This window comes from Balaenoptera acutorostrata, chromosome 2 (genome assembly GCF_949987535.1).
Source record: "Balaenoptera acutorostrata chromosome 2, mBalAcu1.1, whole genome shotgun sequence".
Classification (NCBI taxonomy): domain Eukaryota; kingdom Metazoa; phylum Chordata; class Mammalia; order Artiodactyla; family Balaenopteridae; genus Balaenoptera; species Balaenoptera acutorostrata.
In genome coordinates this window covers 87,410,270-87,428,826 of record NC_080065.1, presented here as the reverse complement: position 1 = coordinate 87,428,826, position 18,557 = coordinate 87,410,270, and the positions used below count along the sequence as shown (strand labels likewise).

General features: G+C 32.9%; 1 protein-coding gene across 3 annotated transcripts in view; it reads right to left on the bottom strand.

Annotated features, from left to right (window-relative positions):
- PPIP5K2 (diphosphoinositol pentakisphosphate kinase 2) overlaps positions 1–18,557 on the bottom strand; it is an 81,495-nt gene that overhangs the window by 10,345 nt on the left and 52,593 nt on the right. The window contains exons 21-29 of one of the 3 annotated variants that reach the window (XM_007191830.2): positions 18,213–18,327; positions 12,782–12,889; positions 12,576–12,692; positions 9,501–9,668; positions 6,963–7,136; positions 5,588–5,660; positions 3,834–3,953; positions 2,874–2,936; positions 890–949 (exon numbers count right to left, since the gene is read on the bottom strand). In XM_007191830.2, coding sequence (XP_007191892.1) covers positions 890–949; positions 2,874–2,936; positions 3,834–3,953; positions 5,588–5,660; positions 6,963–7,136; positions 9,501–9,668; positions 12,576–12,692; positions 12,782–12,889; positions 18,213–18,327 — 998 coding nt within the window. The remainder of the gene's footprint in view (positions 1–889; positions 950–2,873; positions 2,937–3,833; positions 3,954–5,587; positions 5,661–6,962; positions 7,137–9,500; positions 9,669–12,575; positions 12,693–12,781; positions 12,890–18,212; positions 18,328–18,557) is intronic. The other 2 variants (XM_057539979.1, XM_057539980.1) reach the window with 2 other exon arrangements.

Here is an 18,557-nt window from a genome sequence, read left to right as displayed (position 1 = left end):
AGCACTTAAATATACAGTTTTTTTAAACAAATAGGACATAGGTTATTCACTTTTTATAAATATTGCCTATTTATTTAAACTATATTCAACTGAATGGATTTTAAAATTGCTTTTATATACAACTAAAATAACAAGTCTTTCTGCATGTACTTTTTCAAAAATTTAAACTAGTTTTCCTCCAAAAGAAATACTTTTAATGTTTAGTTTCTACATAAAGTCTAATATTCTTAACTTAAAAGTAAAAATTAATTAAACTCAAATAGACTGGAAAACTCTCTACTTCAACAGGCATGTGCTCATTTTAACACTGACTGATATTTATTTAATTTTGGGAGAAAATACTGACCCAAGAACTGTCTAATTCTTAGTTGCAATAGGGAAACTCTGGTTAAAAGAGAATCTAATCTTTCAATGAAAACAACATATCCTTTGATTAACAAAACTGGTATGTTTGATTTTCAGGTGCAAACCAAAGCATGACAGAACATTACATATACTTAAAACAAAACAAAACTATAATACCATAACAGCAGCTAAAGCACCTAAGTTAAGCACTAAAGAAATTAGGCTTCCACAAGTACTACATTTCTTTAAAAGTACAAGATTCATGCAAATAAGCGCAAACCCTTTCCTTGCATTATGCTAAACTTAATACTGTGGCTTTTTTATCCTTTCCTCAGAATGTTTATAAGTCTTTTGTAACAACTATTTTCTTGCACTTGCCTGTTAGATTTTATAACAGGCAAATGACAATATAATCAAGTCCCTTTGGACTACATCTTTTTCCATCTATCCTTAGTAAACTTTTTCTTTAATGCACAGTGAAAGGGTTAGCGCAGCAGTTTAAAAAGCCACCCTGCTGTCATGTTTAGAAGCTATAAAAACATACCACTGGAGCCTAGAAATTCCACAGAGGAAACGGACCAGCACCTATAGAGGTGTAGGTGTTCTGCACAGAGGCCCAGAAAGTAAGGTAAAGCACTGTCAGAAGATACTTGTTTCACCATGTTCTTTGAACTAAAGATGAAGGGGAGGGGTAAGTCCATAATATGTGTTAAGATGGAAAAAACATGAAAGTTAAGGAAAATAAAAAGAAAGAGTCAAATGACAACTCATAGGACAGATAAGACAACACAGCATAAAAAAGAAAATTTGAAACCCATAAGAAATATTTATAGAATTGAAAGGGATGCATTTTATATGCACCAAGTCACACAATGTGTGGAAAATCCACATTTTTTAAAAAGTCTAAACCAAAAGAATACAAAATTACTCTATTTTCTGTTAAACTTAACATAAGCTTTTTTTTTTTTAAGCTTCAGTAAACAAAGATTTCTCCTATATAAAACTTGCAATACTGGCTATAAACACATAAGCATTTTGTACAAAAACTATAGTCAGTCTTAAAGCTTCAATGTCTCTTCTTTAGAATTTTGTGACTCCGGTTTTCTTGTGACTTCGGTTTTTCTTATGACTTCAGTTTTTCTTCTAAGAAGTTCTTATGCATGTGGGTTCTTTAGAAGCTGCAGCTGTATCAAATAAGGATCTTTTTCTTCAAAAAGTAGCATTTAAACAGCTACAATGGAGGGAAAGCACATTTAGCTTTAAGGCTAAATTTTCACTTGTTGAGGATTAGATCTTCTTACTCCACCTTCAAGAAGTATTAGTGCACTGTTAACTCAGGTGTGCTGTTAAAGGATCCAGAAGGAGAAGAATGGCTATAAACTTGTGTTCAATCCTTGAGCTTCATAATAGTTTCTGAAAGACCTGACTTGAGTTTTTGAAAGACTTATTTGCAATTAAAAAGAAAAAAAAATTGCATGGATAAAAACAACTTCATTCCGAATGAAAGCAAAAATGTGTATGTTTTCTTTTAAATTCTTTGATTCTGAGTTATTTAAAAATGATTAGTAAATATTCCCTCTTGTCCCACATGAAAAAATCTCTATGTAAGAAAGCTGTAATAGTGCAAAATTCAGCTTATAAATAATGGCCACAAAACCTTCCTGTTCAGCCTCAAAAACTGAATTTAATTGAACTGGTTGTCTAGATTTTTAGCCTTGTCTTCTTCCTATCAGGAGCCCTCCCAATTCTAACAAAAAGCAATGGTACCCACCCAAAATTGGTTGCTTGACAGCTGCAAACCATATTGCCACATGAGGACAAAGTGAATGCTGAATGAAGTTTTCAGAGTGCTCCAGACCAAGTTGGGTTTTGCTTTAGACAGCCAGGGATAAATAATGTTACACAGTGAAACCTGCATCCCCTGGTTCCCAAGAAGTTTGCAAAGACACATCTCATTTGGCTATTTGACAAGTGTGGTTCTGTATTTTTGTTAAATAGCTCAGTGAAACAACCATGTGATCATGGTTGGGAGAATTGGAAGATTGGGAGTGACCTATATACAATAATATGTATAAAATAGATAACTAATAAGAACCTGCTGTATAAAAAAATAAAATAAAATTCAAAAATTCAAAAAAAAAGAAAATAAATTAGGAAGAAAAACACATTAAAATTATTAAGAATTAAAAAGAAAATAAATAATACTAATTGTATTTTTTAAATTACGTAGATTGATCACTTGAGAAATCAGAAGGAATTTTTAGGTGCTAATTAAGTATTAAAACTCATCATCATTGTGGTCATTTAAAAGTTTGATGAGTAGAGCTAAATTATTGTGTAAATTACAGATGAAAAAGGGAGCTAGACAGTATCAATATTTTGGGTGAATATTAAGTTAGAATTGTATGCCAATTGAAATTAAGGACTGAGAAATGAATGATACTGTATACCCCACATATTTTGAAACAGAAGAAAAATAAAAAAGGATGAAGCAGGGGATTATCTTTTAAAATAAAAGCAAAACGTACCATTGGTTGGGTGTCGAGCAAATGAGATAGAAAACCTTTTAACAGCAGAACCGCGTGTGGCGTCTGAGAAAGAGAAAAACAGGTACCTGAAATTCGTAACAGCTACCAAAAGGACACTTAAAAAAAGAGGAGGAAAAACAAATATATAAGGAGGTTAGAATTAGGTGACATGCAGAAGGGACAATGAGAGAGGGAAATAAGCCAAAAACTGGTTAAAAGAAGTAAATGGCTTGATGACAGAGGCAAAGTGTTTAATGAAATATACAAAAGAAAGAAAAGCAGGATGAGCTGGCAATTCTGGGAGAGCCATGTTTTACTGAGTAAAATAAATTTGTGGATACATGAGAAAAAGTTTCAAATAAAGCTAATTCAGAAAGGACTAATAAACACTCCTATTAACAAAAGGGGCAAGCTTCTGTGAGCCTCAAGAGGTGTTCTGAATACTATAATTTAAGGTGTATTAACAATAATGAGAGGATTTCCTTCTACTAGGGGTCCTAAAATATTCTCATCTTATGTTTATTCTTATAAAAATATTGCCAATATGATATTTTCTTCTACTTATAAACATTCCATTCACTTTATTTATTTAGATCAATACTAGTAAATAAAATAAGGTTTAATAATGAACAAACATTTAAAAGATCAAAGAAAGATTTACTCTTTATAATATGGCTTATCAACTCTTTAAAAGAAGAATACACATGATGTAGTTCTAAATTTCATATTTCAGTGAAATACTCACTGAACAAGTGCTGTAAGTCTAACTACAATTAACTGTTTGATGAAACATGGACCCAAGTAGTGAATAACAGAGCATTGATAGTCACTTAGGCAAAGGGTGCTAGGATTCCACTTGCATCAGTCAGTGGCCTTAGGCTTGCCTTTGAGAAATATCGTATGCTCATGGGTGTGTGCATGGGTGTAGGTATGAATCTGTGTGTGCATGTGTGCACATACCATCTATGCAGCCAGAAGAGGTCAGCTTTTTACGATGAGTACGAGCATAATCCTGTAGGTTAGGTGCGCTTGAAGAACCCCCGAGCACCGAGGTGCTAAACAGGCCCGCACAGTGAGACCCTGATGGGAGTTAGAGAAAATACATACAACAACGGGTGTTCTTCTATTCACATTGGGAATTCATGCAGCATGCAATAACATGGCTCTTACCACACATATTTGGCAGTGTCCTGAACAGGCTCACAATTCACTTTTAATGTCAACTTAATACAATCACCACCACCATTTATCGTATGTACAAATGGAGGCATTTTACACTGGAGAAAATGTTCTTTGAGGAAAATAATATGCCCACACAGTAATTAGATATATACATATTAAAAAAAAACGCTATCATAAAAATTAATTTAGGATGATAAGGAATTCTGTCAATCAATTTGCATGAGCAGGCCATATAAAAAAACTTCTCCTAGCATAAATTAAATCATACTAAATCAATATTTTTGAATGTATATCTGTAAATGAAGACGCTTTCCTGATGCCCTTGAATTTGAGTTATCAATATCTATTATGAAATTTGTGAGAAGACCAGGTGAAACAATTCCTTTTAAGTGGTCATTCAGGCCTAAATCACTCTAAATTCCTAATACTTAAATGATTTAAGATCTTAATTAATAAGACCCCAATTTGATGCTTAACTTGTAGTAAAAGTCTTTATACCCAAGTAAAACTTTTACCACTGGGTAAGGATTAAGTAAATTTTTATCAGATACATTATGATACATAAAGAAAGGAGATATATATATATATATATATATATACACACACACACATATATATATACATATATATACACATATACATATATATATACACATATACATATATATACACACACACACACATACGTGTGTGTGTGTGTGTATATGGCAAGACACTGTGGGAATATCAAAAGGTATCAAATTAACATATATGTAATTAAAGAGAGATTTTTCAAGTATGTAGGCATCAATGGACAGTTCATAAACTTAGTATAGAGATCATAGTACATACATAGTCGAAACATAATGAAATTTATTTATGCTGTTATTAAACTGATTTAGACAACTATTTACAGAAAATAATATGTCATTATCTCATGTAGTTTATCTATCATGAGCTTAAAACTAAAATAAGTTTAGAAAGGTCTTTTTCAATGTTGCTTTGCTTGAGTGTTAGCAAAGAAACAATTATGTTCTATAGGTCAATAAAGAATTAACATTGTCACTGTACATTAGTTTTGCTTTGGCTTTCCTTAAGAGATGACCAAAACCAAAAAGATAATTAATATACCCAGATAGGGTTTGAAACATTCCCCACTTAAAAAATTTTTTAATCAGAATAGTAGATTCTTTTTGTATGCAATAGCATATTTTCATCTTTATCAGCTGGGAAAAATGAAGTTTCCTTCCTAAATTAAAACATGTTGGGATTTTAACTTATAGAATACAAGATTAAAAATGAGCACTGGCAATTAGACTAAGTAGTTTACATTATGGGCATTCAAACGGGTTATGAAACAAAATTAATGCTATTTCGTATTTATTTCATCAAAACTTTATATTTTGAGCTTTATGACAACATTTCTGAATTAGTGTATGTTAAATAAAAACTAAAGCATAGCATTTGGTCATGCTTTCACCTCTGAAGAGTTTTACATGTGTGCAAAATAGTGAGTTTAAGGTTTGGAATACAACTTCCTTTAGACCACATACCTACAGTAGGGTTCTGCTTCTGTTCTACAAGAGTTCTTGGTGTTCGCAAGTAATTAGCATTTTCAGATACAACCTGCACAAGGAAAGCAAAATAAATGAACTAAAACAGTAAAATAAATTAAAAAGTCCATACTTCATTTGCAGCCTGTTCCAGACAGACAAAGGTTAATAAGCTGTATGATAAATATTAGTAGAAATACACAAATTATGAAAGATCATGCAAGATCCCCTTCTGAAGGGAGTCCATTTCATATGAGGTCCTTGCAATGGAAGTGGTGCGAAGCAGGCATTCAGAATTAAATATCATGTATGAAACAAGACAGATGAAAAGAAACAATTAATAGACTGATATAATTTCACTCTCTCTTAAAAGAAGCCAAATGCCCACTCTTAAACGGCTCCTGTATTTGAAGGGGGAAAAAACAATCACAAACAAAAGAAAGGACAGACAGACTGTTGAGATCACCATACAATTACTGATCCATGCACAGGCTTTATCAGAGTAACCTTTAAATATTCACAGCCTTAATGGATACCATAATCCCTTTTCCTATAATCAATGCATTATATTTCCAAAAGGAAATTGCTGAAATTCTTGGAAAAGTCACGTGTAAGAGCAGACCTTCCATTGTGAAAAAACAGAAAACCAAAAAAACCCATAGTATTTTAAGTTTCCAAATGTCATCACAAAAAGTCCTTCTGAAGTAATTTTATTTTGACCCCTTTTGTTGGGGCATATTGTTGATGGGCACATATACATTGTCCCCTTTTATCTTAAAGAGAGCATTAAGATATTATACAACTAAAAAAAAAACCCATACTGTATGTAATTATTAGATACTTCCAGATAATAGAAAGCGAGGGAGAGAACCATCAGTATTAGATGTATCCTGCTAATTAACACAGGGCCACATAAATTTTGATATTTAAAAAAATGTTCACATTCTCAGCAAATTCCAAATGGAATCTATTTTTCAATTATGGGGGAAAAGGTTATTAAGTTTTCTTACCATAAAATTATATAATTTCATTTCTGAATATTTTAAAGAATAAATAAGTCAAAAAAAGATTTCTTTACATTTAAAAAATTTTAATTAACAAGCTAAAGTTCCAGGAGTATAAAATTTATTGACTAATTTTAAAATCCTGGATATTTAAAACCCCCCCAGTAAAAATGTTAAACACATGCAATGTAAGTGGTTTCTTTCCCTCAAATATTGTGAGACATTACAAGCATTTTTAAGTGAATTCAAAATTTAAAAACAGAAGGATTTACTCTGATGTAAAATATAAGGGATTAGATGTCCTCAAAGACAGCTGTTTGTTGCTCTGAATGCGGGGAGGAAAAATGTTTAATGAAGTAAAGTTTAAAAACCTGTTGCCATGAGCCAAAAATACTGGATGTGAAAGCCAATGATTTGGGGGAGACAGGGGAAGAAGTGATTTGTTCCCCTGATCTGCGTCTTCGACGCCCAGTACCCACACCACTGGTGTAATGCAGCCAGGTACCAGTACCCTCTGGGCTAGACACACTCAGGGGGCTCTCTTCCTGGAAGTGAGAAAGGGGCAAAAAAAAAAAAAAAAAAAAAAAAAAGCAGAGCATGCAAAGTTAGATACAACAGAGCCAAATGATCAGAAAGAAAAAAAAATACAGTTTGTTTGCATTTGTTTATCAATTTTTAAAAAACTATTAAACAGTAATTTGGGAGCCAAATATTTTAATATTTGAGAAATTGATAGGAATCACTTATAAATCTAATTGTGAGTAATAATGATTATGAGAATTACATTACTATCTTAAATATACAAAATATTTATACTGCTTAATAGTTGTCACTTCCCTCTTAGAACTGGAAAGATTTTAACAATTTTTTATCTTAGCAATGTTAAAAATATGATATTCAAGAAGTTTTATGCTATACTGGGCAAACTTTTCAACCCAAAGCACTAAAGAATCCTGCAAAGGGTTAAAGAGACTTCACTGTATATATGTATGAAAGGAAATCTGTCTGCCAGACAAAAAAAATTAGAGGTCATAAGATGGAGGATTCAAATTGCACTTGTTTACACTTTCAAGCTATCTATTTATTTACCCCCTCCAAAGATTATTTATAGAGTTCAGTAGGCAAAACATGCAGCAAACATTCTCATTTTACATGTTTGCATGTTCAGGTTTCAGACAGTGAGGACAGAGTAAAATCTACTTGCACAAAATGAAGAGAATAGTCTTTTTCTCTGTATGTCTTTTGGAAGTACAAACTTCTGATATCCATGGAGATGATGGACGCTGGAAAAAGTCTTCAAGGTTTTACTTGAATAATTTACCTTATGGAAGTAAAAGTTTAGCATGGCATAGAAATAATCTCTTGAAAGCAACTATTTAAGTATTTACGAGAAAAAGGTTTATAAATGTGTTCTGCGTTTTAAGAGTTAACAAAGGGCAGTGATTTTGTTGAAGATTTCACAAATACAGATGAGGTGCAAAATGAAGACTCAGAATACGTTTGACTGTATCAGTGTTACAGACTTCTTCTGGAGTTCAGAAAAAGGTTTAATGGTGAAATTCTGAACAGTCTGATGAATTGCAGATTGCTTTGTTCAACAACACCAAAATCACTGCCCTCACACAAATGGTATTTTAGGTTACATTAATAAATGTCATTTCCCAATTTTCTGAAATTAAAGATAACTGAACATAACCCCAGGTTTCTCATTCTTAAATTAAGCTATAATAGAACAAATAATCCCCAATTCTACGATTGTTAATCATCCTCTTTTATATTGGGTTGGCCGAAAGAGCACACGGAAAAACCGGAACGAACTTTTTGGCCAACCCATAATTAACTTAAAATATCCCATTCATGGGAACCCTAACTAGTATACATTTTCCATTGTAAAATTACAACAATCTATTTTATTGAGATGTTTTTCCTATACATAATTGTCAAATTGGGACACATACATTTGAAATTTGAGAATCAAAAGCACATATGTTTGGATAATTTGGGGCTATAGAAATGAACATAATTCTCATTTGTTGGTGTTTATGTTCTTACTCACCAACTGCTAGATGTTATACCTAACTCTTAAGATTGGCATATTTAATCATCAACAAAAAATATTTTTCTAACTTAAAAGTTGATGGTTCTTCCTATCTTATACTTTTACTTGGGCATTTAGAAAACATTTATAAGCACTGATCTCAAATCAGTGCTGGGGGAATCATCCTATAGAGAATATAAATAACCCAAAAAGAAGGTATTCAGAGTATAAAAATGTATACAGATGTTAAAGATTTACTTAAACTTTATTCCAACTGCTCAACTTTCCTTTTAAATGTTATTTTAGTAGTTATTTAAATGTTATTTTGTTAGTGAGCATAAGAATTAGCCTAAGTTATTTCATTATAGACCTTAATACAAAGGTAAATTTTTCAACCATAGCATCAAATTTTCAAATTCCTATACTGACTTTTGCAATCAGGTTAACAATTCAGAATTTCACATCTTAATCTACAGTGTCATTGGAATCAGTTGTTGCTGAAGCATCTCTGGCAATTCCTCACTACTTTTAACCAAAAATTATTCCTGATCCATTAAATCAGACTTTTAAAAAAGTTCTTTATTAGAATAACTTAAAGTGACAAGAAAATAATGGATCAAGTCTTCGAAAGGTCTTATTTTACTATTTCTATTCAACTTTGCTATGAAAACTATAAAGCTCCAAATTCTAAAATTAATCTTTGCATTTTCTAACTGCCTCTATATTTTAAAAAATTTATTTGAAAAATAAAGTTGACAATTAAAAATCTGTTAGGTTCCCAAGCTTGATAATTAAAGCTGTATTTTCTTTTCTGTTTTATTAAAATATAGTTAGTTTACTTAATAAAAGACATGCTCTGATATATACTTACTTCATTTGCAGCCATCTTCCTAGATCTTGGAAGTGGAGACTTCCTGTGTATATGAATTGGCTCTGATACCATAGGTTTAAACAATATCACAGCTCGATCAACCTCATCTTTCTTAGAAGTATGTGGCTCATCATCACTATCAATTTTAAAAGGTCTCCTGCCTTCATTCTGTGCAGAAAGAATATAACATAATAAAATTCAGATAAAACAAATCAATCTCTTCAGATGAACAAATTCAACCACCAACTGGTGTAGTCACTTGCAGTACATATACAAGTTTGTTTATTCAAGTGAATTAATAATTGAATTCTTATGACAGCCTAGTATTATTCTGGATATTGTAAGACAGATGATAGAGTTCCTGTCTTCAAGAAATACATACTCTTTGGATAAATTAAACCATAAAACGACAATAAAAAGCCATATAAAACAAAGTACTTAATTAAATTTCATCCAATGCCCAAATAAATAAGCAATAATAATAAATGACAGTAAGAAAAAAGAGATCAGTTTTGTTACCAGTAATGCCATCAACTCAACCACAAACTGAAACAGTATCTGAAGCTATAAATTTTAGAAAATTCAAACTCTATGCTAAATATTTCCAACAAATGTGATGACTGCATACTTAAATAACAACCATTTGAAGACTCACTGAATATTTAGTGAGTATGTACCATGTGCCAAGACACAGATGAATAAGATACTGTCTCAAATTATAAGACTCTCACAGTATAGTACAGAAAACAGATATGTTTTAAAAAGTTACACTAAATATCCATCTAAATAGAACGGGTAGGGCTTCCCTGGTGGCGCAGTGGTTAAGAATCTGCCTGCCAATGCAGGGGACACGGGTTCGAGCCCTGGTCCGGGAAGATACCACATGCCGCAGAGCAACTAAGCCCGTGTGCCACAACTACTGAGCCTGCGCTCTAGAGCCCGCAAGCCACAACTACTGAGCCCGCATGCCACAACTACTGAAGCCCACACGTCTAGAGCCCATGCTCCACAACAAGAGAAGCCACCACAATGAGAAGCCCACACACCTCAACCAAGAGTCACCCATGCTCGCCACAACTAGAGAAAGCCCGCGCACAGCAACGAAGACCCAACACAGCCAAAATAAAACAAATAAATTTAAAAATAAATAAACAAACAGGACGGATAAATTGGGTAAGTTACACTAAAATACATATTTTAAAGCACTAAGAATGGGCAAACTAAAACTAATTACATCAATGAATATTATGAACGTACGTTAGCTAAAAGAAGCCAAGCAGAAGGACATAAAAACCTTCATCAAACTAAGGGGTATAGAAAATAAAGATAAACTTCTTCAACCAGGTAAGGGATATCTAAAAACTTGAAACAATCATCACAATTAATAAATCACTGAAAGACAAGAGTGCTCACCAGCACTAAATCTATTCAATATTTTGCTGGACATTTGTCATCATTCACAGATACGATCATATACATAAAAAATTCAAATGACTCTATGGATAAATTATTAGAATGAATAAACAGCATGCAGTAAGGTTGTTAGTTGTAAAATCTCTATATAAAAATGAGTTAAAATTCAATATGAAAATAGCAAACAGAAAATGAAATTGAAATAAGCCATTTATGATAACATAAAGAATTTAGGAAGTACTCTGACAAAGTAAATACAAGACATTAAAAAAAGTCTTAATTTTATCAAGAACATATAAAGAATAGCTCACTAAATTCAGAGCTGTATACCAAGTCCTTGGACTAGAAGATTCAATTCTGTAAAAGTGTTATTTCTCTCAACACTGATCTGCAGAGTTTATGTAATTTCAATCAAAATTCCAAAAAGTTCACTTTGAAACATGACCCTTTGCTTTAGTTTGGGAATGCACAAGGATGATACTAAGGATGCTTAGTGTCAACACTTCTACTCAACACCACACTAGTCCTAGCCAGCAGCACTTCACAAAAAGCATATTCAAATGACCAATGAATATAAGAAAAGGTACTAATCCTTATTGGTCGTGAGGGTAATGTAAATTTAAGCCACAACAAGATATCACTACATAGTCCCCGAAATAGCTATATTAAAAACACTAATCATACCAAGTGCTGATAAAGATATGGTAGTATCTTTGGAAAGTTATTTAACTGTATTTTAAAAAGTTGAACATATGCATACCCTATAACCCAGCAATTTTACACCTACATATATATCCAAAAGAAAGGTGTACGTATGTTCAGAAAAAGACCTGAACAAGAATCTTCATAAAAGCATCCATCTTCAAACCTTGAACTGGAAACAAATCAAATGATCATCATAGTGAAATGGATTAATAAATTGCACCATATTTATTTAATGTAACCCTACATGGCAACAAAAATGAAGAACAGATGAATCTCAAACACATAATGAAAGAAGCCAAACCCACTCTCCGCCCCAAAAAAGCACATATTTTGTGATTTCATTTGTGATCATAAAGTCCAAAAATAGACAAAATTAATCTATGGTGCCAAAAGTCATGATAGTAGGTAACTTTGGGGAGAAGGCAGGGAGGTTGTGAGACAGAGGGGGCACAACTGGTTCTTCTAGAATGATATTCTATCTATAACCTGCCTAGTTGTTTTACAATTGTGTTCATTTTGTGATATATCATTAAACTACACACTTATGATTTAGGTATGTTTACGAATATGTATTATAGTTTAGTAAAAAAAGTTTAAAGCTGAGTACATATTTAACTTTTGTAAGGTTAAGAATTAAAATGCAGTAATTCATAACAAGTGCTTAGCACAGTAAAGAAGGGACTAGTCCTCAAGTAGGACCTGGGGACAAAAACAAAAATTATAGTTATCCATTCTAAGTACTGATCTTAAAAATCCAAAAAATCTAGAGAAAAGATAAAATATAAAATTCTAATATGCGTAAAAATGTTGTCTACCCAAATCATACTTCAAGAAATTTAAACCATCTTGCTACTTAGTTGAGATAAGAATTATAGTACATAATAGAAAATTCTTAAAGAAACCTCATTTATATTTAGAACTATAGTAACTAAGCAATGAAAATTTCATCTTCATTACCTCCCTTGAAGCTGGTCTATATCCATAGCCAGATGGTAAATTTTTGTCTTCTTCACATCCTTTGGCTCCTGGACTAAAATGTAATTCAACATGAAAGCGTTCCTCAGAGGAAAGATCCTAAAAAATATTACAGAACACTTTCAAAATGAGAAACTTCGAATTATTTATTTACCTCTGGTAACACACGCAAATCAAGACTCTGTTACCTTGTTAGGATCCTCGTAAAGCATGATAACAATCTGAGTCATGTAGTTGAGTTCATTGACAACATTTAAATAATCCATAGCTCGTTTCCACTGTTCATCCTTTGATTCCTGAACAAAAGGTAAATGGTAAGCATTTTCTCATATTATGTTACTTTAAAACCACTTTATTTTCATTATGGTAATTTGTTTAATCCTGATTGATACCACACAAATGAGGTGAATACTTATACACACAGTCTTTCAAAATAACTCCACTCATTTAAATCTCAATAAATTACTTAAGCTTAAATAAATTAGTTTTAAAATCTCTAAGCAGTAGTATTAGACACTTCAGTGGTAATTTTTTTTAAAAAAATAACTCAAAGTAAAAATAAAGAATCTCTTGAAATATGATACCTATAACTGAATTCTAAGGGTAAGGGGCAGTTGTTAACCTTAAGTCCCAAAGTAACTAATATAGTGTCATGCTTCATAAACAGAATACTATCGCATAAAAGTAGTGCCTATCAGTAAATATCCCTCATTAACAACACTATAGAGATATTTTAAAACAATCAGCAGGAGGAGGCATAGGCAGATTCTTAAAACCATCTCCTTCACCACCCCACCTGCATTTAGAGAATCAATGGTCTTTAAACATGTAATTAAAGAGCATCAGAACTGAAAGGGATCTTAGAGAACATGTATTACAAGCATTCAAAGTAGAAAATTCTATCTGAAAAGGCAAAACTATTCAAAGTTCAAACTCTACAGTCAATAGTCAACAGGGTCCACTTAGACCTTACGTACATGAGAGATAATAGCCTTCATTTTATGTCATAAATATTACAAATACAGAAAAGCATCCAACAATTTTTTTGTATACAGTAAGATATACAATATTTTGGAATTTAGTATGGAATATGCTTTGTTTAAAAAAAATAAAATTTGAATGCAAAAGCCCAAACTCAAGACCACAGGCTGATTACCTATTTTTTTAAAATTCAGCACATATTTCCTTCTTAAATTTAGACATTATATATCTCTGAGGAAGCATTCCATTTCTGAAGTTTTTGGAAAAGTAAAGTTAAAGCCACATCATGTAATTTGTGTAATTACATGTATTCTTAGCTTTATTTCAACAAATGGCTATTCATACCTCTAAATGCTCTAGAGCAGTTGCTCCCAACTTAAGCAACACTCCAGAGTACAAACTCCATCTGTGTGTGTTTGTGTGTGTATGTCTATGTTTGTGTTTGAGGAGGGGATGTGTGCAAATATGTATATACTTTTTTTTTTCAAAATTGATAGGAAAAACATAAATTAGCATAGCATTACTGAGTTTCACTAGGTGTGAATTATTATAAGTGATGGGTTTTAATTAAATACTAAAATTTTTCAAGATTGAAAAGATCTATTAGACTCTGTGATATGGCATTATTAATAAGAACACCATCTAATATCTAATTCAGTGGTGCAGTTACAGACTTTGCTAGGTCTGCTGTAATGAACAAATAAAATTACATATTTTGTAGCATCTTCCTGAATACAATTAATATGCAAGAATTCATAAAAATCTTTTTTTTAACAATTAAGGATCATTAAATATATTCCTTGAAATCTTGTTTATAATCTTATTTCCTTAACAAACCTTTTTAAAAGTCTATTATGGAGAGATAGATGTTACCAAGTCTACATTGAAAAATGAAAAATTTCAACTGGGAAGAGACCAAACAAGGTTTTAAGTATATTAGCTACAGGCTCTTATTAGGATAATATGAGTTGGGATAATTAATTATAGTTCAAATAAATTTTTAAAAGTTTTAAAATTAGAAAACAGGACATCATTTTGGTATAGATCTTAATTTTCACTTTAGTAAACACATGTAATTTTTTTAAACCCCAGATTTTTATGAGAATGGAGTTGTTCAGCTTTTGTTTTAGAAATGTAGCTGAATGCAATATATACTCAACAAGCTTTCATTCTACTGCCACCACCCTAAGTCTAAACTACATCATCTTTCTTTAGATCACTGTGATAGCTCCCTAAATGGTTTCCTCATATCTACTTCTACCTATCTATTGTCTACACAGCAACCAAAGCCATTCACTTCCCTGCTTAAAACCTTTTAATGGCTTCCCAATCCTCTTAGAATCCTCAAGGCATGCCTCTCCAAACTTATCTGTTACAATTTTATCCATCACTCACTATTATGCTCCAATTATAGGCTTTCTCTCCATTCTTACATCTTCTATGTTCTTTCTACCTTATAAATAAGTGCAATAAAGTTAAAAGGTGACCACATAAGAGATGTATCTCTCCTCCACTAAAACAATTCCATCATTACTAATGGATATATAAGCTCTTGCCTTGCTAATTAAGGGTCATTTTTTTCTCTATTTCTTTTATTAAAGCTCCACTAATCCTCATATGTATGTGAGGGATGCCACTTTGCTATTCTATTAAGGAATAAAAAAGAAATAAAAACAAGAGAAAAGAACATATGAATTGGAAAATTTGATAGGAACAGAACACTTACATAGTCTTAGGGTAACTCTGATAATAACTATTCATCAAGGCCCAATGATAAGAGAAATTAAGAATCAGGAGACATACACCAAATCTTCATACATTTCACTGCCCTTTATTTTAAAAAGTACAAAAGAAAACAAAGTTGAATTCATTTTCTTTTAAAGATTATTTTTTTTATAGATGTGCATAAACGTATATGCCAATATATACATAGAAAAAGTTTTTTAATTCTTATTTTTTGCTAGTTTGGAGATGGCTGAAAAGATATTTTTGATATATAATAGAAGTGACATTGTATTCTAGATAATCTGTGGTTTGAGTGTACTGAGAAAGAAAGGGGATATTAAAGTTTCTAAGTCTGGTTATCACTTCCACTGCCAATCTCTAAAACATCATTTTTAAAATTTTTTCAAATACAAACTTCCTGGGAATCTTATTAATAGCCACTGCCTCAGCCATCATTAATATGTTGGCTTCCCAACTCTGTACCTTTAACCCAAACCTCTAGCCTTAAATATAAACATACTACTGGTCATCTTCACTTGACTAGCCTACTAGTGCCTCAAATTCAAGCTATCTAACCTCATTACTTTCCTTCTAATGCCTGATACTCCCCCAAGTGTTACTTTCAGTGAATGATGGGTAATTTTGTAGATGATCCTGTTAGAAATATGGGAACCTTTCTTGACTCTCTTTTCTTTCTTACCTTCCACACCTGTAAGCAAAGAAAGGGCCTCAAGGAGAGTGTTGGTGAAAGTTAAAATGCCCCAAAAAGAGAGTGTTAGTGAAAGCCTGCAAGGGCACTGAGGAGGTTGTTGGTGAGGGACTATAGGAAGGTTAAAAAAAAATGTTACTGGAAACTATAGGAAAAAGAACCCTTGCTATTTAGTGGCATAAAGTGTAGAAACACTGTAGCCTGTAGACAGTGGAACTCAATGAGCTAGCTACCAAAAATTCCAGGAAAAATTCTCAAAAGGCCACCAAGATTCTTCTCACTGCCTGTGATGAACTATGAGAGAAGGGAGATAAACTACAGGGAAATGGTTAATTAAAGGAGCCAAGACTTGCAGAGTTCAGAAATAAAACTGTTTCTCATTCCTAGCCTCTCCAGAGAGCAAAAAATGCTATAGTTAAAAAGTGGCTTCCAGGAAGAACAGAAACGCAGGAATCTGTCATGAAAACATGGGTGTGATTGTAAAAACGCTAAGACTTCAGAAAGATTTAAGGCTCACAGACCTTTCAAAGACACAAAGACTTTCTCAGGATTATACTAGCATGTCTCTCAGATACTCACTATTAAGCAATAAGGACTGCTGAGTACTATCCCTCAGCAGACACAGAGGGAGCCCAATGTAGAAATGGGCTTATTCTTAAGATTTGTGGGTGTGAACTGTTTAATAAAGTAGATTATAAACTACTCCTTTTTGTTTTGTTTTTTAAATGATACCATCTTGAACTAAAAATAAACAGACCTTTGGATCCCCAAACTTCCTTGGACAGGAAGCAGGTTAAAGAAAACTACTTAGCTGCAAATGTGAGCTACTTTTTATGGAAAAGGAAGGATGACCTAGATGAAGCAATCAAGAACCCAAAGTATGAAGCCATGAACCATTATAAACAACTCCCTGGCAGTATGACAGAGCCCTAATTAAGGAATGGGCAGTAAGTACCTAAGCAGATTTCAAAATTGCTATGGACCAGTGACCATGGTGTACCTTCTGTTTTCCCCTCTTTTGAAAAGGTTATCTACAGCAGTTATTCTATGCTTATCCCACCACTGTATGTCGAATGTATGAAGGACAGACAATTGGTATCTTCAGTTCACAGGTCTTTGAAATGAAATTGAGTTCTCTTGAGCACTCAAGGAGCTCTGCCCAAGGAGTCCCATCCATACCTGGACCTGATTTAGATAATGAGATCCTGGATGTCAAGTTTATGCTATAATAGATAAGCCTGAGGGAATACTGGAGGAGAGATTACGTGAATTTTGCATGAGGGAGAAATATGGATTGTGTGGGTAACGGACATACTGTGATAGACTCTGTTTTCCAAATATGGCCACCAAAATACATCCAATCCCAAGTATTCATCTTACAATAAGAAGTGACAGTGATACTCCACTCATCTAGTAATATGGGTCTATTCCCCACCCCTTGGACCTGGATGGACCTCTGTGACTGCCTCCACCAAAAAAGCTCAGCAGAAGTGATACTACATAACTTCATAAGTTAGGTCATAAAAATTCTTTGTGCTTGCTCCTTGCTCTTTTAGGAAGTTCACTTTTGGAACTCAGCTGCTATGTTCTGAGAAAGCACGTCACCGGAAGAGGCCATTGTAGGTATTCTTGTCAACAACCCCAGCCAAGGTCCCACGTGACAGCCAGCGCATCAAGCACCAGGCATGAGAAGAAAGTTGTGAAATGACTTGAGCCCGAGCCACTGTCTGACTGCAACCTCACGAGAGACCCAATGCAAAACTGCCTGATCACAGTCAGCCTTTAAACCATGAGAGAGAAAAATAAAATGACTGTGGTTGTTTTAAGGCAGTAACCTTTGGTATGATTCATTACATAACAGTAAATAAGAGTCACAATGTCCAACCAAACACCAAGTCCAATTGATTCTAACCCCTAAATAATGCAAATTCATCAGCTTCTCTTTGTCTCACTGCCACTGGCCTGTAACATCACCTACAATATTTTGTATTATTGTTTGCTTAAATGGATCTTCTCCAAAGGGAAGAGAACATGTCATTATCTCCAACATCTAGCAGAGTGCTTGGTATACAGTATACCCTTGACAAATGATGGTAAATAATAAATTATTAAAAACTGCACAGTAAAAAATGGTGTTAGTGATTCAATTACAAATTCAATAACACATATTTGTTAAATAGATTTATATAACTTATTCTACTTACATCACATAAGGCACCATAGCGAAGAATAGACAGTAAAGAATGTACATGACTTTCACTGGTGAAATATAATCTGGTACGGACATGACGTTCAGGTGACAGAACACCTCTGGAATACCTAAAGTAAGGAGCAGACAGTGTTAAAACATAACCATGCAGTTAAAACTTAACTAATGAAATTATTTTGTAAAATGGAATTTAATCTTACTAGAAGTAAAAGAACATAGTAAGCAAATCTATCACTCTTCCAATCACAATTGAGGCGTTATCTTAGCAGCTATTCCTCTAACATGAAGATAACTGGAACTAACTGGGACCACTGAGATTAGTCAAAGAAGTGTTAATATT